Source organism: Heterodontus francisci, chromosome 26 (genome assembly GCF_036365525.1).
Source record: "Heterodontus francisci isolate sHetFra1 chromosome 26, sHetFra1.hap1, whole genome shotgun sequence".
NCBI lineage: Eukaryota > Metazoa > Chordata > Chondrichthyes > Heterodontiformes > Heterodontidae > Heterodontus > Heterodontus francisci.
The window spans coordinates 15,330,589-15,356,115 of NC_090396.1; the positions used below are offsets into that span (position 1 = coordinate 15,330,589).

General features: G+C 44.0%; 1 protein-coding gene across 2 annotated transcripts in view; it reads left to right on the top strand.

Moving 5' to 3' along the window:
• The window catches only part of unc13d (unc-13 homolog D (C. elegans)), a 308,929-nt gene that overhangs the window by 55,976 nt on the left and 227,426 nt on the right, over window positions 1–25,527 (top strand). For both annotated transcript variants that reach the window (XM_068057836.1, XM_068057837.1), the window contains exons 4-9: window positions 1,009–1,068; window positions 1,485–1,551; window positions 12,034–12,232; window positions 13,095–13,139; window positions 17,755–17,823; window positions 22,003–22,081. In XM_068057836.1, coding sequence (XP_067913937.1) covers window positions 1,009–1,068; window positions 1,485–1,551; window positions 12,034–12,232; window positions 13,095–13,139; window positions 17,755–17,823; window positions 22,003–22,081 — 519 coding nt within the window. The remainder of the gene's footprint in view (window positions 1–1,008; window positions 1,069–1,484; window positions 1,552–12,033; window positions 12,233–13,094; window positions 13,140–17,754; window positions 17,824–22,002; window positions 22,082–25,527) is intronic.

A 25,527-nucleotide genomic window follows, 5' to 3' on the forward strand; every position in this document is an offset into this window, starting at 1 on the left:
AGGTATACAAAATTATGAGCAGCATAGATAGGGTAGATCGGAAGAAACATTTTCCCTTAGTGGAGAGGTCAATAACCAGGGGGCATAGATTTAGGGTAAGAGGCAGTAGGTTTAGAGTGGATTTGAGGAAAAATAATTTTCATTCAGAGGGTGGTTGGAATCTGGAACGCACTGCCTGAAGAGGTGGTGGAGGCAGGAACCCTTACAACATTTAAGAAGTATTTAGATGAGCACTTGAAACACCATAGCATACAAGGCCACGGGCCAAGTGCTGGAAAATGGGATTAGATTAGTTAGGTGCTTGATGGCCGGCACAGACACAATGTGCCGACGGGCCTGTTTCTGTGCTGTATAACTCTATGACTCTATGATCAGGAAACAAGCCAGTCAGAACCCGTTAAATGAGGTGAGAGGGAGGTGGCCATCACCACAAGGAAATCAATGGCCTGGAACTCCCCCCTCAGTCGCACCGCCTGTTACATCGCTGACCTTATTTGAGGCAGATGGAGGCTCTGCCCCCTTAACAAGGCCCCATGAAACCTGCCAGGGAAGGCAAGGATTCAGCATATCTAGGTCTTAGTCTAATCCGTGGCCCTGCGATTGCAGTCCCATGGGGTGTTTGGTCCCCAGAACCCCATAGAAAATCAATCTCACAGATTCAGTGTTCAATACCCATTTTGGTAATCTCTAAATCCATCATTGCTGCAACCTACACTTTGTGTTTTTCGGATACTATCCTGATAAGTATTACGTATTATAGAATTACTTGGATTTGACAGCACAGAAACAGGCCATTCATCATTAATGCTGAGTACACCTGCATTTAAGCTCTGACCTGCTCATATCCTGCTGCACTTTCAAGCTCTTGTCTTCAGATGTTGTAAGGGCTTTATTCAAATGGGATTTCCCAGAATGAAAAGCCTGTGCCTCAATGAGCAAACAAAATAATTTCTACTGTCTCATCCTGGCTCTTGAACTGTGAACATTTTCTCGTCTCTCTGTTCCTAGGCTTTCCAAATGGAGGAGGAAGAACACAAAGTTATTCTGGAACAGGTCAGACAGCTAAAGGTGAGCATGATTACAATTTAGGGTTTGTTTGCTGTAACGTTTATCACTGCTTCCCAAAAGGGCACCTTGTAAGGTATGTGAAATACAAGGTGGGGAAGATCATAGGAAGTTGTCGTGAGAGGTGCATGGTATATCAGACTGGTCAAGTCAGAGGTGTAGGGTATATCAGAGGGTTTACACTGGGGGATGTGAGATTATTACAGTGAGAGGAATTGAGAACAATAGCGATGGATGTGGGGTATTCCCGAGACTAATATAGTGATGGATATGGGATATTGATAAGGAGTTTAGAGCATTCCAGATGTTTTTTTCCGATAGTGTTACAATGTTGGGCATGGCCTATTGTAGTTTTAAGGTTATTCTACCATTGGAACTTGGCTGAAGTTCATCTTGCTTTTTCTGTGCCTCTCCCACAGCCACCTGCTGTCTTCCTGAAGGTAACAATAAAGGAAGCCCGAGGAATTCTGGCCAAAGATGCAACTGGTGAGTATTTCTGTTTGCTTTGTGTGGGTAGCAATAGGCAGCAAGACCTCTGTAATAATGTTCAGGCTAAAGGGAATCAATTAGATAATGCATCACCCTCCAGGGTAACTACTTCTCCTAAGAAAAGTTGTAGGGCTGTCCTGTTGGGATTTGAAACGCCCATGTTACACAGATCAGTAAGAAGTGGGTAGTAACATGAGGCAAATCCCATTAAGACAAAATATGGGCTTGACGTGTAATTGGAATATGGGACTCAAGATCACCCTTAATGGGTAGAGTTTCTACCTATGGCACAACCGGTGATTCCGGCATGAATTATTTTGAAAAGTGTGTTTTTTTTTCCGAGTTTCCGCTCAAACTCATTTATGTATTGCCACGTGCAAAATCTGCCATTAACCAGCACAATCAGACAACGCTTTGAAAGGTAAGTTTTTTCTGAAGAATCTCTTTTAAAAAGTATTCCTTGATATATTTAAGGGGGGCAACTTGGTAAAGTTTCATTAACACAGCTGAAAATGGGTTTATCACAAAAAATAAGCATTTGAAATCACAGTGTCAATCCACCATCTGTGAGTAACCTGATTTTGAATTACTGAAAATGTCTTTAAAAATAGACAAAACTATTTTCTAGTTCGATTGGGGTAGTCAGTTCTTTAATAATTTTCAAAAAAAAATTCATTCAAAGCCTTTGAAAATGTACCTTTTAGTGTCCTTGCGTCCAAAACTTCCAGCTTAATTAAAGGAGCTTTCTCGAAGGACTGCAAATGGCCATAGTTAGCGGAAACTCCCAATGGTGTGGCCAGTTTTGTGGGCAAGGCCAGTTGCTAGCGTGATGTTTTTAAAACGAGTGCAAAAGATCGCAGAAACTTGACTTGTGCTGAATGCAATTTGCGCTTAAAAGTCTGTGATCTTTTGCGCTGTTTACACCAATAATGGGCAAAGTGTGGCAAAAAAAACCAGCACAAATTAACAGAAACTCCAGGTCAATGTGTTATGCTCTTGCATTTATCCTTTGTGTGTTGTCCATGTGCCGTACTCTAAAGTGCTCCCGTAGTTGAAGAGGTAAGTGTACCGAGCGGCTGTATCAATAACTGGCAAATTCCAAGAGATTCCCACCCATATACATGACAAGCCCTGAGTTACCACTCTCAATGCCAGGGGTTCCTTTGCTGCTGTCACTGCAGCCTCAATGCTTTCAAAAGTGTTGCCTTTTTCCACTTGTGCAAGGGATGTGTGATGTCGCAGAACTAACACTGGCATGAGTGCCAACAAGTATTTCCTGTGCTACTCCAGTCGTGTCCCTGCTGGAGGATATCTTATCATGATGTTCATTGGTCTTTTTAAAGATGGAACAGTCTTTGAGGACTCAGAATTCCTCCCTCATGGTGGCCTGCAAGCATTGCCCATGCAGTTTGAAGTCACCCATGACCACAAAACCTCTGAGCAGCTGTGGTCGTATTCAGGATGTGCTAACCGCGCTTTTGGACCACGTAACTGAGATAGCTGCCACAGATGACACTTGTGATGCCATGTTCTCACACAAACAATGGGTCAACCTCACCATACCTACTTCCATGTTGCCTATGGACATTAGTATCTGTTCAATAAGAGTCTCAGGTTCTAACAGCCTCCACTGTAAAGCAGGCTGCTTTAATCTGTTGCCCTAGACAGCCTAGTAGATACACCCTTGACATTTGCACTCTGTTTCGTCAAGTAACTTCACCCAGACCTGCTGTGAAGTCTCCAAATGGAAAAGAGAATTGGGGAGACGTACAATGGGCAGCTGATCCAGTATTGGCCATTTTACATGATGATCTTGTGTTTGATTGCTCAGTGATTGATTGCTCTGTGCTGTGTTTGTAAGACTGCTCACTATGCTGTCAGTCAACCCTGATAGATCATGGTTCCAAAAGTGAAACTAAGACAGATCTGGGCAGCCATCTGAATAAAGCCTACACACATACAGAAATCATGAGTCTAGTTTCTTCATGCTTGGGGTACGAAACATAACATCTGGTGATGAAGATGGTGAGTAATTTAAATTTACCGGCCCCAGTGCCTTTCCTGTCATCACTGGGAGATCCTCCCATTCCATCGGAAAACGGGCTTCTGGGTTTGATACCGACTTGCTCGCTATGGGTATGGACAGTGTGGATGTAGCAGCAACCCGCAAGGAGTCAATACTCGTGCATTGCTTCGGAGCAGAGGGCCATCTTATATTTGAGCTGCAAACAGATGATACGCCTACATTTGATAAGGCGATAAGTGCTCTCGAGAAATGTGTGATGATTGAACGATATACGTTCTGCCAGGGAAATGGTGAGCCCATAAAACAATACGTGGCAGTGTTTTGTCACATTTTGGCTTCTACAAAGAAATTTGGCACCTAACTAATAAACTAATTCATGACCAACTAACTGAAAAAACGTCAGTTCCACGAATTAAGGAACATCTACACTTGCAGATTGATGGTTTGACTTTGAAAAAGCCACACCCTTGGCCATCCAAGTCAAATCCGCCATGTTAGAAGATGTTACATGAAAATAAACCTCTGGCTCAGGGTCACAGACACAGCTTGACCAATCAACTCAAGTGCAAGGGTTACAGACAAAGACACCTCAGCAGGCTCATCAACACTTGCCTTACCATGGTCAGGCACCCTCAAACATGTGCCCAAATTGTGGGGGTACCCATGGATTCAAAACACCATGTTCAGCACAAGGGAAAAAGTTCAACTCATACTCAAAGATGAATCACTTTGCAAAGGTGTGCAGGTTGTCGAAGAAAAAGATTGTGTCTTCAGTCTTGTCAGATGTCGAGGGGACAGTCAACCTTCTCGACGAAGTCATCGTCCATGGAAGGGACAAAGCAGAACATGATCAGCAGTTATCTGCAGTGCTCCCTCAACTCTCACAATGCAGTTTTACCCTCAACAAGGACAAATGCACATTTGCAGTATCCGAGATTGACTTTCTTGGGCACAAAGTGACAACAGCCTACATACGACAATGTCAAAGCCATTCATGTGCTTCCAACCCTATCTAATGTGAATGAGTTGGCATCGTTCCTTGGCATTATCAACTTTTATCACAAATATGTGCCCCAGTACACAGAGATCACAGAGCCTCTTTGAAAACAACTGCACAAAGATACACAATGGAAATGGACAATCTCGCAGAAAACAGTGATTGACACATTATAGGCAGAGATAGCACCTCCACCAGTTCTCATGAATTTCAACCCACATGCGGAAATGCAACAACGTTACAACAGACGTGTCAGGAAATGCAATAGGAGCTGTACTCTCACAATACATTGCAGGAAGTGAACAACCAATCACATACATGTCACCCCCATTTTTGAAACTGAACGCAGGAGACTGGGAAGCACTAGCCTGTGAACAGTGGCACGTGTATCTGTATGCTAGGAAGTTCACCCTCTGCACCAATCACCAAGCACTGACTACATTGTTAACCATGTAAGGATCTGGTCATCAACCTCTACGCATCTACCGATGGTCTGATCATCTTCATCAAGTTTAGAGTATCTTGCAGGTTCACACAACTGAGCAAACCTGCTTTCTGACATGGAAAGGTGTTCATCTATGTTGACTTACGACTGGACTCACCTTAGGATTTACATGCAGCTTGCACGCAGCACCCTTCAGTTTGCCGATTACGCATGAAGCAGTCAGCATACAGTTCAAGAGCTTTGTTGGGACGTGTAGGAACTGCATATGTGACTGCAATCATGCGCAGATCATCACATAGAAGAGTTCATCAGAACCAGCGTAGCAAGTACACTAGTGAGAAATCTGCTAAACTGTGTCCCACACCTCTACAACCGACCCGATGGCCAACTAAACCACGGCAACAATTCCAAGTAGATATTTTTGGAGAAGAGCAAGTAGCCCCTAGCAATCAAATTTTTTGCTTGTTGTTCATGAGCTACATAGAAAGACGCCGGAAATCACTACAACAAATTCCTATAGTCATTATCATTCTAGACAAATTGTTTACAAAGTGGGCTTTGCCGGAGAGTATCGCGACAGACAATGGACTGCAGTTTGTTTCCAGTCAGTTCACAGAGTTCCTAACAAGCTGTGGAATTCACCACCAGCTGACATTGTGATACAACCTGCAAATGAATGGTGACATTGAATGTTTCAACAGGGTGATCAAGGACAGTTTGAGAGCTAGCATGTCGGAGAGGAAAACGTTTGAACAGCCCATTCATATCCTACTTTACTCATATCGATCCACCCACACTCTCTCTGCCCAGAAAGACACCAGCTGAATTTATGATTGGTCACAACATTTGCACGCCGCTGACCATTCTTCAGTTGTCACCACCATCCAACGCGAATATCAGAGCGAAAGCAGAAGAAATCGTGAAGTGGCAAGGCAAAGTAAAAGCATACTGCGGCAAGCAAACACACACAAGGAAACCATGATTCGCAGGCAGAGACTGGGTTTGCATCAAACGTCCAAATCACAACCACAGGCTCACGTGGTCTCTATCACAACCTAAATAGATCAAGCGGATGCTCAATACCAACGCTTATCTCTTGGAAGACAACACCAAGTGGAACACGAGACGCCTGATTGGGAGCAGATCTGGAGATTTCGATCATGACTAGGAGGATACATTTCCTTTTCTAATGATCATGATGTTGATCATCTGCCTCATCAAGATGATCGTGCTGAACTACAACCATGTCCTCATCGATCTCAGTGCCATTATAGAATACCTCCATCTCTGAAAGATTATTTGCATACTTAAAGGAACAAATGGACTCTAAGAAATGACTCAATATATACCTGTTTGATGCTTATGAAGGTTTAATTCAAAATAAGCTCCTTAGTCTACAAGGGAGAAAGTATGTTTGGTTTGATCACTCAGTGATTGATTGCTCTGTGCTGTGTTTGTAAGACTGCTCAGTATGCTGTCAGTCAACCCTGAGGGGGCATGGTTCCAAAAGTGAAATGAAGACAGATCCGGGCAGTCATCTGAATAAAGCCTACACACACAGAAATTGTGAGTTTCTTCATGCTTGGGGTACAAAACATAACAGACCTAAAGGGTAACATTACCCCCTTGATTACTTCAGAATGAGATGTGGGTCAGAAGATCAAGATGCAGGATGTTGTATTCAGACAAACAAGAGAGGAACATTTAGGAGATTACTGATAAAGCAGAGAGAGTGACAGTGAGAAAGCTACAGAGAAGGGACAGAATTCTCACCTTCACTAACAGGGCGGTACCCTGGTGGAACAGAGTGGCTTTCAATGGGATTAAAATCGGGCGCATTTTACAATGGTCAGGCAATCTGCTGTGGCAGAGTACCAACCAGGTGGTAAAGGTAAACATTACCCCCGCCTGCCAAATGACAAGCCTGTTCTGGTATCCTTCCCTGGTGAGTAGGAGATTCTGAAGTGCAATCAGAGTCTTTCCAGTGGGATTGCTCTCTTGTTTGTCTGAATACAACATCCTGCATCTTGATCCTCTGACCCACATCTCATTCTGAAGTAATCAAGAGGTTAATGTTACCCTTTCATTCTATTATGTTTTATATCTCAAGCATGAAGAATCTAGATTCACGATGGTAGACTTACCATGAATCAAGTTGTACTCGTCTTTGTCTAATCCACGTTGTAGTCTATTGTTCATTTGATATGTAGTGTATTGTTAATTTGAGGCACTGTACATGCTTGTTGTATCATGCACGTGTGCCTCTAGAGGGAGTCGATAATAAAGTTTCAGTTCACAGCAGCAATCCAGAAGGTAGTGCTATGTTTCTTCCACAGATTTACAATAGCAGATCCACAATGGCTATGAGGACAGAATCTGCATTTGCTTTATAGCCAGGTATAATTCGCTCAGCTTTCAGTCGTATACTCCAGGTAATGCAGATTGTCAAATACAGACAGTGTTGGGGTTTGTGCATAACAGGCCTTATATCTTTCTGCAGCTAATGCAGAATAGCCATTTTGTCTCATACACCAATGCAAGGCTAGTTTGGTCTGCATAAACCTTAAGAAGAAGAATTTATTGCAGGATTGTAGCATCCCACGAAATGTGCATTTGTTTCTTCCACCTGCCATTATTACTTTTGACGATGTTTGTGTGATTGTGCCTGTGGAATGCTATCCTGGATCCTTGATCACACTCTGTTGCTACACTGACGATCAAGATGGTGACAGCTATGCCCAACTTGTCACATTTTGATGTGCATTCCGAGCCCTCATCTGTGTTCCCACATTGGCAGAAGTGGCTGCGACGATTCGAAGATGAAATGGTGGTCTTTGGAATTACCGATAAAAGAAAATAGGCTTACTTCTCCACTATGGAGGTGAAGAATTGGAAAATATTTTTGAGACACTTGTATCTACGCAAGACGACTATGACTCAGCGAAAAAATCCCCTAACAACTTATTTCATGCCCAAGAAGAATTAAATATATGAAACAATTATTTTCTGACGAGCCAAGCAAGGTGCAAATGAGACAATTGATCAACATTGCACACAATTAAGACAACTGGCAACCAAATGTGACTTTGGTGATGAGTGTGTTGAACCGGAAATCAAATCACAAATAATTGAAGGTTGCCTCTCTAGTCCAATATGCAGGAAAAACAGAAAGCTATCAGAGCTGCTGGAGTCAGCAAGATCCAGAGCTGCTGAAGTTGAGGCTGCCAACAGCAACTGTCACACTTCAAGCTCAACTCTTATGAACAGTGTTCACTGCTCATGTTCCAGGCAGCCAACAAAGCAACGACAGCAATCTCTCAAACAGGATCATGACTTGTCCAATGCTTCCACTGTGGTGATACTTATCCACACCAGACGATATGTCCTGCTGCTGGTAAGCAGTGTAAAACATGTGGGAAATTCATAAATTTTGTTCAGGTTTGTTGCTCATCAACAAAATCAACTCTTAAGACCAATATTATCAAAAGGGTGCCATATACACATACCACACAAAAAGGACAAGAGAATGTAGCCAACGTAGAGATAGATGACCCCGAATATAGCTTTGTGCTCTCTTCCGGGCACAGCAACCAGCCACGTGTGACAGAGACCACTGGCTGCTTGAAAGTTGATGCTGTCAAAGATATAGGAGCATCTGTCAACGTCATGGGAGATAAAACGTTCAACAAACTTCAGGACTGCCCCGTCCTTTGCAAACCAGGAAAGACAAAAATCTTCCCCTACAACAGTAACAAACCACTGAAAGTTCTTGGGATTTTTGAAATGCCAGTCACATTCAAAGACACCTGAACGAATGCTGTATTCTATGCCATATCTGGAGAAAGTGACACGTTCATCAGTTTCCACACAGCAACCGATCTGCACATGATTGCAGTCACATACATAGTTCCTACACGTACCATCAACGTTCTTGAACTGTATGCTGACCGATTCATGGGTATCGGCAAACTGAAGGGTGCTACACACAAGCTGTGTGTAGATCCCAAGGTGAGTCCAGTCATGGATCAACATAGATGAATACCGTTCCATGTCAGAAAGCAGAGAGAGAAGGAACTTCAGTGCTTGTTTGACCTCGACATCATTGAGAATGTTTGGGATAATTCCACTCCTTGGGTCTCACCCATACAAGTTATCAAGAAACCCAAGAGGGAGAACAAGATCAGAATCTGTGTCGATATGCAGTCACCAAACCAAGCAACAGGAGAAAGATGTTTGACACCAACAATTGACAATAGCATAGAGAAATTGAATGGTGTCGAACATTTTGCTAAACTTGACCTCAATGCAGGCTACCAGCAAATCGAGCTTGCAGAAGAATCGAGGTATCTTAATGTTCTCCACTCACATCAGGCTCTTTCGATAGAAGAGTCTCAACTTTGGAGTCAGCTCAGCAGCAGAGGTATTTCAACACTTGATTCAGTCTGCACTGCAGGGACTTGAGGGCACAGTGAACATCAGTGATAACATTCCCATCTACATCGCCATGAAAGTGAACTCGAGACACGGCTACATACATGCCTCCAATGTCTTAGAGAATGCAACCTCACCCTGAACGAAGATGAGTGTCTGTTCAATAAAAGCAGGATTGAATTCTTTTTCATGTATTAAGCAATGAACAAGTATCACCTCATCCATGGAAAGTCAAAGCAATTACAAACGCTGCAGATCCTACATATGTGCATGAAGTCCGTAGTCAGCTTAGGCTCATCACATATTGTACTCACTTCATTCCTGACCTCACTACGCTGTCTGACAAAAGAGATCTAACAAGTGGGAGTGGACTAAATCACTCAAACAAGCTGTACACCAGATTAAAGAACAGTTATCAGCATGTTGCACAAATGCCCACTTCGATCCCGAGAAAGCCACCCAGCTGGTTGTGGATGTGAGCTCGGTTGGTTTAGGTGCAGTTCTCATGCAGAAAGACAAAGCAGGTCACCCAATCATCGCAATGGCAAGCAGATCATTAATGCCCGTAGAACAATGATATTCACAAAGAGTGAGAGAAGCGCTGTCAATCACAAGGAGCATCCTACACTTTCATTACTACTTGTATGGAAGTAGGTTTGAAATGATAACTGATCATAGGCCACTAGTGAGTCTGTTCAACAATCCACATTGCAAGCCACCAACTCGAATAGAGCGTTGAAAATGCAAACTATAAGAGTATGAGTGCCTTGTGGAGTATCAGCCAGGCAAGCTTAACTCAGCAGACTACCTATTGCACCATCCTTTGCCAACAATCAGTCCTACTAATCGCGAAGAACAGGCTCCCAACCATCTTAACTATGTGAGTGTAAATGCAGTGCCAAATTTGCTAAAATTAACTGACAAAGTAGCAACACAACAAGATGAAGAATTTGCAGCTATGTATGAAAGCTATGGAATCACGAAACTGGAAAGACAAGATTGATAGAGCACCTACAAAACGAAGTCGCTCACATGCCACAAGGTCTTCACAATGTTCGAAATGGGCTCCATAGCTGCAACCATTTCTGATCTCGTGTTACGGGGTAACTGTAGTCATTGCAGGTGCAACAGGCATTAAAAATGGCAAATGGTATGTTGGCCTTCATAGCAAGAGGATTCGAGTACAGGAGCAGGGATGTCTTGCTGCAATTATACAGGGCCTTGGTGAGACCACACTTGGAATATTGTGTGCAGTTTTGGTCTCCTAATGTGAGGAAGGATGTTCTTGCTATAGAGGGAGTGCAGCGAAGGTTTACCAGACTGATTCCTGGGATGGTGGGACTGACCTATGAGGAGAGATTGAGTCGGTTAGGATTATATTCGCTAGAGTTAAGAGTGAGGGGGGATCTCATAGAAACCTATAAAATTCTACACAGGGTAGATGCAGGAAGGATGTTCCTGATGGTGAGGGAGTCCAGAACCAGGGGTCATAGTCTAAGGATACGGGGTAAACCTTTCAGGACTGAGATGAGGAGAAATTTCTTCACCCAGAGAGTGGTGAGCCTGTGGAATTCGCTACCGCAGAAAGCAGTTGAGGCCAAAACATTGTATGTTTTCAAGGAGGAGTTAGATATAGCTCTTGGGTCTAAAGGGATCAAAGGATATGGGGGGAAAGTGGGAACAGGTTACTGAGTTGGATGATCAGCTATGATCATAATGAATGGCGGAGCAGGCTCGAAGGGCTGAATGGCCTACTCCTGCTCCTATTTTCTATGTTTCTATTGAGAGAACATATTGTAGAAATAGCACATGAGGATCACCAGGGAATTGTCAACACCAAGCAACGTCTTTGGGAAAAGGTATGATTCCCAAGAATTGACCGCACGGTGGAGCACAAAATCAGTGTTTGCCATGTCAAACAACTGTAATGTCAAATCTTTGTGAACCGTTCAACAGGTCTGAGCTACCTGTAGGCCCATGGACTGAAGTTAATATAGACTTCACAGATTTGCCCACTGACGAGCCCTAGAAATAGTTACATTTACCTCAGTGTATTTCCAGCATTTCTTGTTTTTATTTCAGATTTCCAGCATCTGTAATATTTTGCTTTTATTTAAGCATTGTTCACAAATTGTCACATGAAACACATCATTCTTCAAAGTGTTGCAAGCACCATCCACAAGCAGTGCATCTGATCCAGACATTGACACTTCAGATGAAGCATGGGTTCAATGAGACAACAGCTGATGTCACACATTGATATCCTACTCATGAGTGGAAACGTCCTCTGTACTTAAGCAATTATGTTACAAACGGAAGTAATGTCCAACAGAACCATGTAAGCAAACCATTGAAACTCTCATTTACCAAGAAGGGGAGGGATGTAGTGTATTGTTCATTTGAGGCCACCATACATGCTTGATGAAGCATGTGCAATGTGCCACCAGAGGGATTTGATAATAAAGTTTCAGTTTACAACAGCAATCCAGAAGGTAGTGCTGTGTTTCTTCCAGAGATTTACAATAGCAGATCCACAATGTGAGATCTTACATGGGTGTTCTTATCAAATCTCTTCTCTAGGCTTCAGTGACCCATATTGTTTGCTGGGGGTGATTGTTGCTGAAGGACACCAAGAAGAAGAGGCCCAGAGAGCAGACAGTCCCCTGCCCAGGAGACGACAGAAAGCCGTGGTGAAAGATTCAATCCCTGAGGATCAAATTCAGAGAACGGATGTCAAGAAGCAGACCTTAAACCCCATTTGGAATGAAACTTTTCTCCTGTGAGTATCAATACTGTCACTTAAAGTCACGGCAACCTGCCCTCGTCTATCTCCCTTGGTGTTGTACATGTGAGGTTGGAGATTATGCTCACTCTCTTGCCTGTCTGTTGTTTTCATGTTTCTGGTTTTCTCTCCTCTTGAGCTTCTTCCTCTTCTCTCTTTAATTGCTTTTTATTTCTCTTCCTATCCTGTCTGCTTTCGGCTTTTTCTTAATTTCTTTCAGGTGGGAGTTGGTGGGTGGCATGGTGTCTATGTTTGGTCTTCGTAGTGCTAGCCTATTCTTTTGCCGGAAGGCTTTTCGACTATGAAGGGCATTGCAGCTGCACTTGATCCTGCCCCCATTCCTATCCTCACATGCTCAGTTTTGCTGGGTTTGTCACTGAACAGTGATGGAAAGCTGGAACACTAATTGATTTTATCCCTCTCTAACATTCGGGGAGCTGATGCCAACTTCGGTTGCCACCCTACCTTCCCTCCAGGATCAGCTAGCTTAGCGCAGACTTGGATGGACTCAGACCTGGATGGATCCTAGCGAGTGAAGCAAAGTCAGTCAGATGGCGCTGCGACCCATTGCTTCATCACGGGACAGACACAATCACCATAATCAATTAATGAGATAGAGAGGCTGTGGGAAGGATACAGAGAATAGCAAGAAAGTCACTCCAGACTCTGGGTAATTGAAGCATGGACAAAGGTTAAGTTAACTCAATTGCAAAGAGACATGTTGATGGCAGTGAAGTGTTTGCTGTAACACAGCAACATGAGCCATCACACTGACCAAGTTGGCCATGTTATTCCCCATGGATTGACCAGCCTCATTGCCAGAGTTTCCGTTAATAATTACCATCTCTTTTTGTTGCAGGAAAGTCAAGGATTCCCGTCATACAGAACTACACATGGACATGTGGTGAGTATTGTGATCCCGGAGCCACTGTGCTAGGAATGTGTTGGCAACATGTTAGCAGAAGAAGTACTCAGGATTAATGTGGTTGAAATGACACCTGATGCAACAGAGGAGAAGACAATTTGATCAGTTGTGTGTGAGCCAGGTTTTTGCAATTACAAACTAATCCCACTAACTGCTCTCTCTCCCCATTCCCCTCTATCAATCCCAAACAAATTCCACTGCCCCACTCTCTCCCCTTAGCCCTGAATCAATCCCAAACTACTCCCACTGCCCCGCTCTCTCCCCATAGCCCTGTATCACTCCCAAACTAATCCCACTGCCCCACTCTCTCCCCATAGCCCTGTATCACTCCCAAACTAATCCCACTGCCCCACTCTCTCCCCATAACCCTGAATCAATCCCAAACTAATCCCACTGCCCCACTCTCTCCCCATAACCCTGAATCAATCCCAAACTAATCCCACTGCCCCACTCTCTCCCCATAACCCTGAATCAATCCCAAACTAATCCCACTGCCCCACTCTCTCCCCTTAGCCTGATATCAATTCCAAACTAATCCCACTGCCCCACTCTCTCCCCATAACCCTGAATCAATCCCAAACTAATCCCACTGCCCCACTCTCTCCCCATAGCCCTGTATCATTCCCAAACTAATCCCACTGCCCCACTCTCTCCCCATAGCCCTATATCAATCCCAAACTAATCCCACTGCCCCGCTCTCTCCCCATAGCCCTGTATCACTCCCAAACTAATCCCACTGTCCCACTCTCTCCCCATAGCCCTATATCAATCCCAAACTAATCCCAATGCCCCGCTCTCTCCCCATAGCCCTGTATCACTCCCAAACTAATCCCACTGCCCCACTCTCTCCCCATAGCCTTATATCAATTCCAAACTAATCCCACCACCCCACTCTCTCCCCATAGCCCTATATCAATCCCAAACTAATCCCAATGCCCCGCTCTCTCCCCATAGCCCTGTATCACTCCCAAACTAATCCCACTGCCCCACTCTCTCCCCATAGCCTTATATCAATTCCAAACTAATCCCACTGCCCCACTCTCTCCCCATCGCCCTATATCAATCCCAAACTAATCCCAATGCCCCACTCTCTCCCCATAACCCTGTATCAATCCCAAACTAATCCCACTGCCCCACTCTCTCCCCATAGCCTTATATCAATTCCAAACTAATCCCACTGCCCCACTCTCTCCCCATAGCCCTGAATCAATTCCAAACTAATCCCACTGCCCCACTCTCTCCCCATAGCCCTGTATCACTCCCAAACTAATCCCACTGCCCCACTCTCTCCCCATAGCCCTGTATCACTCCCAACGTGGGTTTAAGCTGGGTTTTTTTCAATCGGCGCAGACACAATGGGCCAAGTGGCCTCTTTCTGGGCTGTAAACTTTCTATAGAGTCATAGAGTTATACAGCACAGAAACAGGCCCTTTGGCCCATTGTGTCCGTGCCAGCCATCAAGCACCTATCTATTTTAATTCAATTTTCCAGCACATGGCCCATAGCCTTGTATGCTATGGCATTTCAAGTGCTCACTTAAATACTTCTTAAATGTTGTGAGGGTTCCTGCCTCTACCACCTCTTCAAGCAGTGCGTTCCAGATTCCAACCACCCTCTGGGTGAAATTATTTTTCCTCAAATCCGCTCTAAACCTCCTGCCCCTTACCTTAAATCTATGCCGCCTGGTTATTGACACCTCCTCTAAGGGGAAAATGTTGAGACACAGAGAGAGAGGGGAGGGTGAGACGCAGAGAGGCAGTATGATTTCGTGTTTCTTGTAGTTTCCCATCCATGGTATCATCCTGGTGAGTTTACACTGTACACTCTCTATGTCCTTCCTTAATGGGGTTCCCAAAACTGCACATCATTTCTAAACAATATTTATGCATGGTCTTTGCCAATTATCCTTTGAATGATCATTTATATAGACCAAGTGCATGGGGTTGGTTTTGGTTTGGAGAGTAGATCAAGCAGGCGATGACAGGTGTGATTTCTCTGCCCATCCTATGGTATTGGCAGGACTCCCAGATTGAATTCTGATGGTCAGACCTCATTTAAATAGGACAGCTGTGCTTACAGGCAGCTTGAGTTTCAGAGAATGGGAAACCCAACGTGGGAAAGATGGCGTTCATCATAGACCTGAAGCAGCCTCTGAAACAGAAGGGCTCTTAGCATCGATGGCCAAACAGAGCAGCACGATTTCAGCTGATGTCAGAATGACTGCCAGACTTGCTTCTAGATTTCCATGACTGCAGCTAAGGATTCCGTTAAACTGGAATTGTCCACCTCTGAATCTGTACCACCTGTGGTCGTGGCATTGGCAGTGCTGCTGACTGGCACACAAATGGCACTAGGGGTCCTGGAATGTCACTCGACACCATTTGAATATTTTAATAGGCCTCCTGCTGGCCGCTTAAATCCACAACTGTCTGAAAGTGGGAACAAGCAGCCCTCCAGCTCTGTCAGCGGAGTTTTTCATTCCAATTTTTGTCCCATTACCAACCTGTTTACAAGCATAAACAGGGGCAGCAGCAAGATAAACATCCCCCATGGAAACTAATCATGTGGCCATTTAACCCCTCAAGTTTGTTCTGCCATTCATCGAGATCATGGCTGATCTGCAACATAACTCCATGTACCTCCTCTACCCATATCCCTAATACCTCTGGTTAACAAAAATCTATCAAATTAATGACTGATCTAACATTAATTACTGTTTGTGGAAGAGAGTTCCAAACATCTACCACCCTTTGTGTGAAGAAGTGTTTCCTAATTTCATTCCTGAAAGATCTGGCTCTAATTTTTAGACTATGTCCCCAGCCCAAGAGTCCCCAAAGAGTGGAAATAGTTTCTCTCTATCGATCCTATATGTTCCCCTTAAAACCTTGAAAACTTTTATCAAATTACCCCTTAACCTTCAGTTTTCCAGGGAATACAACCCTAGATTGTTAATCTTTCCTTGAAATTTAACCCCCAGTGCTCATAGGGAGGATTAGAAGATTAAAGGGTGTGGAGTGCATGCAAGACAGGGGGATTAGAGTATGTGGCTCAGGTGGAAAAAATTATCAGAAAGGACTTGATGGGCTGAGTGGCCTGATCTTGTATCACAACATTCTTCAGTAATGGATCAGTGAATACAATGGCAGCAATATGTAAATGTAAGGCCCCTCATCCATATCCATTGGGCTTATGAGGTCATCAGTGGAAGACAAGACATCAGGCTGGTGATACTACCAGTGCCCATTGTAGTAAAATAGAGACATTGGTGTTAAATCATCACTTGTTGTCATCATCACTAGGGCTTATTTTGTGTTGTTGAACAGTCACCAGTTTCCTGGTTTTAGGGGACATTTCCAGTGTCCAGGCAGCCAAAGGATGGAACAGGAAAGCTGATGATGGGGGCTACAGAAATAGGAAAATTAAAATATGAATAATTTGTCTGTTAAGCTTGAAATGGTTTAAATGGTGTCGCAGCAGGGGTGCAGGATGTATACACTCGAGATTTAAACAGAGCAATGATAGCGGAAGGCAGCTGGGTAGAACATTGCTGCAGTAGGGTTGTCATGACATCCCTGGAAATTGTGCACTGATGGTACAGTCCTCCTCTAAGTAGAATAATATCCTGAAGCTGGAGAAATACCAAACAGGCACACAGCACTCGTAAATACAGGACAGCCTCAGAGAGTGGGACTATAACTCAGTCCATCCCAGGGCCCCAGAAGAGGAATCACTCACCCACTCCAGTCCCCACCCACAGAATACCCTGCCCCTCAAGATCCTGCAGTTCATTCAGCCCCATCAACAGGCAAAGAATTTCACAGAAAACTTAATCAATATGTAAAATAGTGAGGGTTTAAGGTGGGAATTTTATGCTCTCCCTCTAATATACACAATCTACACATTAAATTTGTGGTATGGGCTCCTTTCCATCACTGATTGCCCACTTTCACCTCTGTAACATTGCTCATCTCAGCCCCAGTCTCAGCTGATAGAACCCTCCTCCATGTTGTTGTCACCTCCAGACTCGTGTATTCCAATCCTCTCCCGGTCGGCCTGCCACCCATCACCCACCATAAACTTTCGTCAACCCACAATCCTGCTGTCTATATCAGGTCCCCCATCCCTGTACTCGCTGAGCTACGCTGGCTCTTGGTCCCCAACACCTCAACTTTAAAATTCTCAACCTTGTGTTCAAATCTTTCCATGGCCTTGCCCCTCTCTATCTCTTTACCTTTCTACAGACCCTCAGTCTTTCCTGTACTCTGCATTCCTCCAACTCTGGCCTCATGCGCATCCCCAATTTCCATTGCCCCACCATTGGCAGCAGTGCCTTCAGCTGCCTAAGCACTGGAATTCCCTCCCTGAACCACTCTGCCTCTCTGCCTCCCTCAATCCCACCTCCCTGACCAAGCTTTTACTCAGCCTTCCTAATATTTTCATTGTTGGCTCAGCCTCAATTTACGCTTCTGTGAGGGGCCTTAGAATAATTTCCTGCATTAAGGATACTATATGAATGCAAGTTGTTGTTGTAACTTTGATGTTAAATGCCTCCTAAGAAAGATACTTTCATGCTGAAGCATTTGATTGTTTTCAGGGACCTGGATAATGATGAAACTGTGAAACGCAAACTGGGTGAGATCCATGGGATTGATGGATTGAAGAGGTGAGGGAATTACTCACTGTTTTATGCATGAATTGTGGAGTCCTGAAGGCCTTGTGTGATGGTGACATATACTGATGGATATAGCACAGAATTTCAGGAACATCCAGTGCCTGAAACTTCAGTTACTTTAACTGTACAGTTAGTGAGGACACATAAATCAAAGGGAACTTTGTTGATCATCAATTCACAAGGGTAGAGGCACCTCATCTTCCGTTCGGGCACTTTACTGACTTCTGGCCTCAACATTGAGTTCAACAGCTTTAGATTATGACCTTTGCACCCATTTTCTTGGATGGCAAGTGCTGGTAACAGTTCTTCTTTAACCACTTACACTTCCTCTAGACTCATCTTTTGTTCCTTATTAAGTTTCCAAAGATCACAAGCCAACGGGCAGTCTACCTCTGAGTGTGAAATGTGGATACAGTGTCCCAGAAGGCCAACTCTATACCTGAAGGGCAACTTCATAAAACCTACTCCATAAGATCGTAAGAAATAAGAGCAGGATTGGGCCCCTCGAGCCTTCTCCACCATTCAATATGATCATGCCGGAACCCAAGCCTCAACTCCACTTTCCTGCCCAATTCCTATATCCTTTGATTCCCTTAGCATCCAATAATCTATTGATCTCAGTCTTGAATATATTCATCAACTGAGCATCCACAACCTGGGGCAGAGAATTCAAAATATTCACAACCCTCTGAAAGAGGAAACTTCTCCTCATCTCTGTCCTAAATGGCCGATCCCTTATCCTGAGACTGTGAACCCTTGTTCTAGACTCTCCAGCCAGGGAAAGCAGTCTCAGCATCTACCCTATTGAGCCCTCTGAGACTTTTATATGTTTCAATGGGCACATTGTACTTACCTCTCTTCATAGGACAGCCCTCTCATCTCAGAAATCAATCCAGTGAACCTTTGCCGTATCCCCTTTAAGGTAAGTCTATCATTCCTCAGGTAAGGAGACCAAAACTGTACACAGGATTCCAGGTGTGGTCTCACCAAAGCTCTATATATTTGCAGCAAGACTTCCTTACTCTTGAAATCCAACTCCCTCGCAATAATGGCTAACATACAATTTGTGTTCCTAATTGCTTGCTGTACCTGCATGTTAACTTTCTGTGATTCATGTACAAGGACTCTTTACTAGTCTCTCACCTTCTACAAAATATTCTGTCTTCCGACCAAAGTGAATAATTTCACATTTCCTCACATTATAATCCATCTGCCACCTCCTTCAATAATCATTTAACTGTCTACACCTCTTTGAAGCCACTTTACATCCTCCTCACAGCTTACTTTCCCATCTCGCTTTGTATTGTCAGCAAACTTGAATGCATTAAACTTAGTTCCTTTATCTAAGTCATTGAAATAGATTGTGAATAGCTGAGACTCAAATACTGAGCCTTGCAACATCCCACTGGCCGTCCTGCCACCTGTTTATTCCTACTCTCCATTTTCTGTCTGTTAACCAATCCTCAACCTAGGCCACTATATACCCTAATCCCATGAGCCGTAATTTTGTATAAACATAGGAAAATAGGAGCAGGAATAGGCCATTCGGTCCTTCGAGCCTGCACCGCCATTCAATACGATCATGGCTGATCGTCCAAAGTCAGTACCCTGTTCCCACTTTCTCCCCGTGTCCTTTAGCCCTAAGAACTATATCGAACTCTTTCTTGAATATATTTAATGATTTGGCCTCAGCTGCTTTCCGTGGTAGAGAATTCCACAGGTTCACTACTATGGGTGAAGAAATCCCTCCTCATCTCAGTCCTACATAGCTTACCCCTTATCCTTAGACTGTGACCCCTGGTCCTGAACTCCCCCGCCATCGGGAACATCCTTCCTGCATCTAGTCTGTCCAGTCCTGTTAGAATTTTGTAGGTTTCTATGAGATCCCCTCTCATTCTTCTAAACTCTAGCGAATACAAGCCTAATCGACCCAATCTCTCTTCATATGTCAGTCCTGCCATCCCAGGAATCAGTCTGGTGAACCTTCACTGCACTCCCTCCATAGCAAGAACATCCTTCCTCAGATAAGGAGACCAAAACTGCACACAACACTCCAGATGTGGTCTCACCAAGGCCCTGTATAATTGCAGCAAGACTTGCTCCTGCACTCGAATCCTCTTGCTATGAAGGCCAACATACCATTTGCCTTCTTAACTGCCTGCTGCACCTGCATGCTTACTTTCAGCGACTGGTGCACAAGGGCATCCAGGTCTCGCTGCACCTCCCCCTGTCCCAATCTATCGCTGTTCAGATAATAATCTGCCTTTCTGTTTTTGCCACCAAAGTGGATAACCTCACATTTATCCAGATTATATTGCATCTGCCATCTTGCCCACTCACTCAACCTGTCCAAATCACACTGGAGCTTCTCTGCATCCTCCTCACAGCTCACACTCCCACCCAGCTTTGTGTCATCTGCAAACTTGAATATATTACATTTAATTCCCTCATCTATATTGTTGATATATATTGTGAATAGCTGGGCTCCAAGCACTGATCCCTGCGGTACCCCACTAGTCACTGCCTGCCATTCGGAAAAAGACCTGTTTATTCCTACTTTTTGTTTCCTGTCTGTCAACCATCTGTTCTGTGTCAGTGCCTTACCCCCAATCCCATGTGCTTTAATTTTTCACGCTAATCTCTTATGTGGGACCTTACCGAAAGTCTTCCGAAAGTCCAAATACACCACATCCACTGATTCTCCGTTATCAATTCTACTAGGTACATCCTCAAAAAATCCCAGTAGATTTGTCAAGCATGATTTCCCTTTCGTAAATCCATGTTGACTTTGTTCGATCCTGTCATTGTTTTCCAGGTGCTCTGCTATTACATCTTTTAGAATGGACTCTAGCATTTTCCCCACCACTGATATCAGGCTAACAGGTCTATAATTCCCTGTTTTCTCTCTACCTCCTTTTTTAAATAGTGGGGTTACATTAGCTACCCTCCAATCCGTTGTAACTGTTCCAGAGTCTATAGAATTTTGAAAAATGACCAGCAATGCATCTACTATTTCTATGGCCAGTTCCTTAAGTACATGGGATGTAGATTATCAGGCCCTGGGGATTTATCGGCCTTCAATCCCATCAATTTCCCTAACATCATTTCCCTACTTATACTGATTTCATACAGTTCCTCCTTCTCACTAGAATACAGTTCCTCCTTCTCACTAGGTGTGGCACCTTATCAAATGCCATCTCAAAATCCAAATATACTACATCCACTGGTTTCCCTTATCTACCCTGCTAATTATATCCTCATAAAATTCTTAATAAATCGGTCAAGCATGATTTTCCTTTCATAAAACTGTGTTGACTGTGCCTAATCAAATTGTGATTAACCAAGTATGTTGTTACCTTGTCCCTAATAATAGATTCCAGTATTTTCCCTACTACTAATAACTCCAACAGGCGCACTCCAGGTCACCTAGTGGCTATGTCTGCTTTGTTCTGACCAATAGCATCTACTGTAATCATTCTGCAATTTAATCACCTACCAAAACCTCATCAATTGTTAGTGAGACTGAGACAACAAAATATTAGTGCAAGTGTCTGCAAAGTATTAATGAACATTGACAATACTGAGCCACCATTCTCCACTGACACAGTGACAGATTTCAAGAGGGAAATGTCAACCATAATTTCAGACTAGAAACTGATACGAATTTAATTGTCACAAGTTTAATTATATAGGGCTTTGCTGAGACCACACCTGAAATCCTGTGTACAGAATTAATCTCAACATGTCATCAAAATAGATCATTTCAAATTGTATAAACCAATATGCATTAGTGAGACACCTGTCTCTAGGACATCACTCCCTACATTTCCCATCTACATACCCCCATCCACGATCCAATAGCTGCTGTATTCCCTTAACCGCAATCCAAAACACCCCTCTCACCCTCTCCAGCTCATCATTCTCTCAGCTCCAATTTAACACTTCCTTTGCTTCAGTTCTCTCCAATCTGACACACCCTCCATTTACTCCATTCAAGACGAACCTCCTATTATCCATCATCAGCTCAGCCCTATGTGCCTTCACTATTCAGACTTAGAATTGATGATGAGTCTGGTATCCGTGATCTGGGTTGTTTGATGTGCCTGTAACTAACTGCTTGGTGTCTGATGGATCCTTGCTGCCTGCTACCACCTGCGATTCGTGTTGCAGGATTTTCAAAGATGTGAAGAAGGCCGCTCGAAAGCATGAACAGGATGATTTTCTGGGAAATGTGGTCATTAAACTGCAGGTGAGACAATCTGGGAGGGTTTTAACCGTGAGTGAGTTTCAGGCAGATGGGGGATGGGCAAGCACCAGGCCCCTCTCCTTCCAAGGGCATCAGACTGAAGGAAGGACTATTGTACCTCACAGGCTAACTTACACTTGCCAGCCAGCTGCTCACCCGAAACGGGTGGAGATATGCAGGTGGCTCCCGTTGGCTGGAAATTGTAGCGGGGGAGGGGTGACAGCAGAGTGTCACAGGTTGAAAGGTGTGAGGGAGGAGCCTGGGGCAGCAGAGGCTGAGACTTTCCTCGTGGGTCTCTGAGGTTTAAAACTTACCCCTTTATGGCTCCTTCAGTCTTCAGAACAGCTCCCACCGAGGGGGGAGCCCTGCTCAGACCAGGGTTAATAGGCCATCGGGGTCCTAGTGATGTAATAGGATCTAGATTTACAAACATGTATGAGGCTCCCGCTTTATTTAGGTGAATGCTTCATCCTCTGCCAGGAAAGGTGGTGTTATGATGCCTGCAGAACGGGAACGGAGTGGGTAGTTGACCCCCTGCTTTTCAACTGACCCCTCCATTGGGTTTCCATCTCACATGTCTGTGAAACATCCCTCTCCAGTTTTTCTCTCCCCCAAATGGCAGTGACATTTGTTGGGACCTGGATCCAGAGGCACAGGAAGTCATCCAGGAACCTCACCCAAGTTGTCATTATTTATGTGTAAAGAAATGTCAGCAGACTATGCACCTGGGAGGGCTTCACACCTGAGTCATCAAACGGAATCACAGAATTGTTACAGCACAGAAGGAGGCCATTCAGCCCTTCGTGTCTGCACCAGCTGTCCAAGTGAGCAATTCACTTAGTGCCACTCCCCCGTCTTCTCCCCATAACCCTGTACATTCTCCCTTTTCAGAGAACAGTTGAATTCCCTTTTGAAGGCCTCAATTGAATCTGCCTCCACCACACTCTCTGGCAGTGCATTTCAGATCCCAACCACTCGCTGCGTGAAAAGGTTTTTCCTCATGTCACCATTGCTTCTTTAGTCAATTACTTTAAACCTGTGCCCTCTCGTTCTCGATCCTTTCATGAGTGGAACAGTTTCTCTCTATCTACTCTGTCCAGACCCCTCATGATTTTGAATACCTCTATCAAATCACCTCTCAGTCTTCTCTTCTCCAAGGAAAACAGTCCTAACTTCTCCAATCTGTCTTCATAACTGAAATTCCTCATCCCTGGAACCATTCTCGTGAATCTTTTCTGTACTCTCTCCAGCGTCTTTACATCTTTCCTGAAATGCGGCGCCCAGAACTGGACACAACACTCCAGCTGAGGCTGAATTAGTGTCTTATACAAGTTCAACATAACCTCCTCACTCTTGTACTCTATACCCCGATTAGTAAAGCCTGAGATACTCTATGCTTTATTGATTTCTCTCTCAACCTGTCCTACCACCTTCAACATCTTATGCACATATACACCCAAGTACCTCTGTTCCTGCGCCCCCTTTAGAATTGTACCCTTTATTTTGTATTGTCTCTCCATGTTCTTCCTACCAAAATGAATCACTTCACATTTCTCTGCATTAAATTTCATCTGCCACCTGTCTGCCCATTCCACCAACTTGTCTATGTCCTTTTGGAGTTCTACACTATCCTCCTCACAGTTCACAATGCTTCCAAGTTTCATATCATCTGCAAATTTTGAAACTGTGCCCTGTACACCAAGGTCTAGGTCACTAATATATATCAGGAAGAGCAAGGGTCCCAACACTGGGGAACTCCACTACAAACCATCTCCAGCCCAAAAAATATCCATTAACCACTACTCTCTGTTTCCTGTCACTCAGCCAATCTCATATCCATATTGCTGCTGTCCCTTTTATTCCGAGATAAAAGTTTGCTCACAAGTCTGTTGTGTGGCACTATATCAAATGCCTTTTGGAAGTCCATGTACACCACATCAACAGCATTGCCCTCACCAACCCTCTCGGTTACCCCTTCAAAAAACTCTAGCAAATTAGTTTAACAAATCCATGCTGGCTTTCCTTAATTAGCCCACATTTGCCCATGTGATTATTAATTTTGTCCCGAATTATTGTTTCTAGAAGTTTCCCCACCATCAAAGTTAAACTGACTGGCCTGTAGTTGTTGGGCTTATCTTTACATCCGTTTTTGAACAAGGGTGTAATGTTTGCAATTCTCCAGCCTTCTGGCACCACCCCTGAGTCTAAGAAAACTGAAAAATTCTGGCCAGTGCCTCCGCAATTTCCACTCTCACTTCCCTCAGTATCCTTGGATGCATCTCATCTGGCCCTGGTACTTTATCAACTTTAAGTATAGACAGCCTATCTAATAGCTCCTCCTTATCAATTTTAAATCTTTCAAGTTAATTACCTCCTCTTTCACCATAGTCTGGATTGCATCTTCTTCCTTGGTAAAGACAGGTGCAAAGTATTTATTTAATACCTCAGCTATTCCCCCTGTCTCCATGTGTAAATCCCCCTTTTGGTCCCTAATCAACCCTATTCCATCTTTTACCACCCTTTTACTATTTATATGCCTATAGAAAACTGGGATTCCCTTTAATGCTCGCTGCCAGTTCTTTTCATGCTCTCTCTTTGCTTCCCTTTATTTTTACTTCCTCTCTAAACCTTCTATATTCAGCCTGGTTCTCCATTGTATGTTCTACCTGACACCTTTCATAAGCACACTTTTTCTTTTTCATCTTCATCTCTATTGTCATCCAGGGAGCTCTGGATTTATTTGCCCTACTTTTCCCCTTCCAGGGAATACACCTTGACTGTGCCCGAACTATCTCTTCTTTGAAGGTAGCCCATTATTCAGCTACTGTTTTTCCTGCCAACTTTGGATTCCAATTTATTCGGCCCAGATCCATTCTCACCCCATTGAAGTTGGCTTCCCCCCAGTTAATTACTCTTACTCTAAATTGTTCTTTGTCCTTTCCCATAGCCAAACTAAGCCTTATGATGCAATGATCACTGTCCCCTAAATGTTTTCCTACTGAAACATTCACACAGATACGCTTTACATCAAGAGGCACAATCGGGACGGTGATGCTTGGGCTGATTCTCCTCCCCTCCCCCTGCCAAATTGGACCAGCCCCACCAGATACGATTGTAGTCCCTCACGATGCACTGGGTGGGATCAGTTAACTGAGCACAACCTGGTGATGAAACCCAGGAACCTTCTGGAATGCAGCCTTTTAACAAGTAGAGTACTGCAGCAGCCAGTGTGTGTACAATGTTTTATGCTTAAAGGAAAATGACTTTCAATGGGAAATTACTTTGATAGTAACTGTTTCAGACAGAAGACCTTCAGTCCACCTCACCCCTCTACCACAGAATCTGCATTTCTAATAACCCTGAATCCCGTTTGTTGATAGGAACTGTCTAGTTCCTTCTTGAAACGTTTCTTGTTCCAGCAGCCATGTCTGTAATATACAGTTAATCTG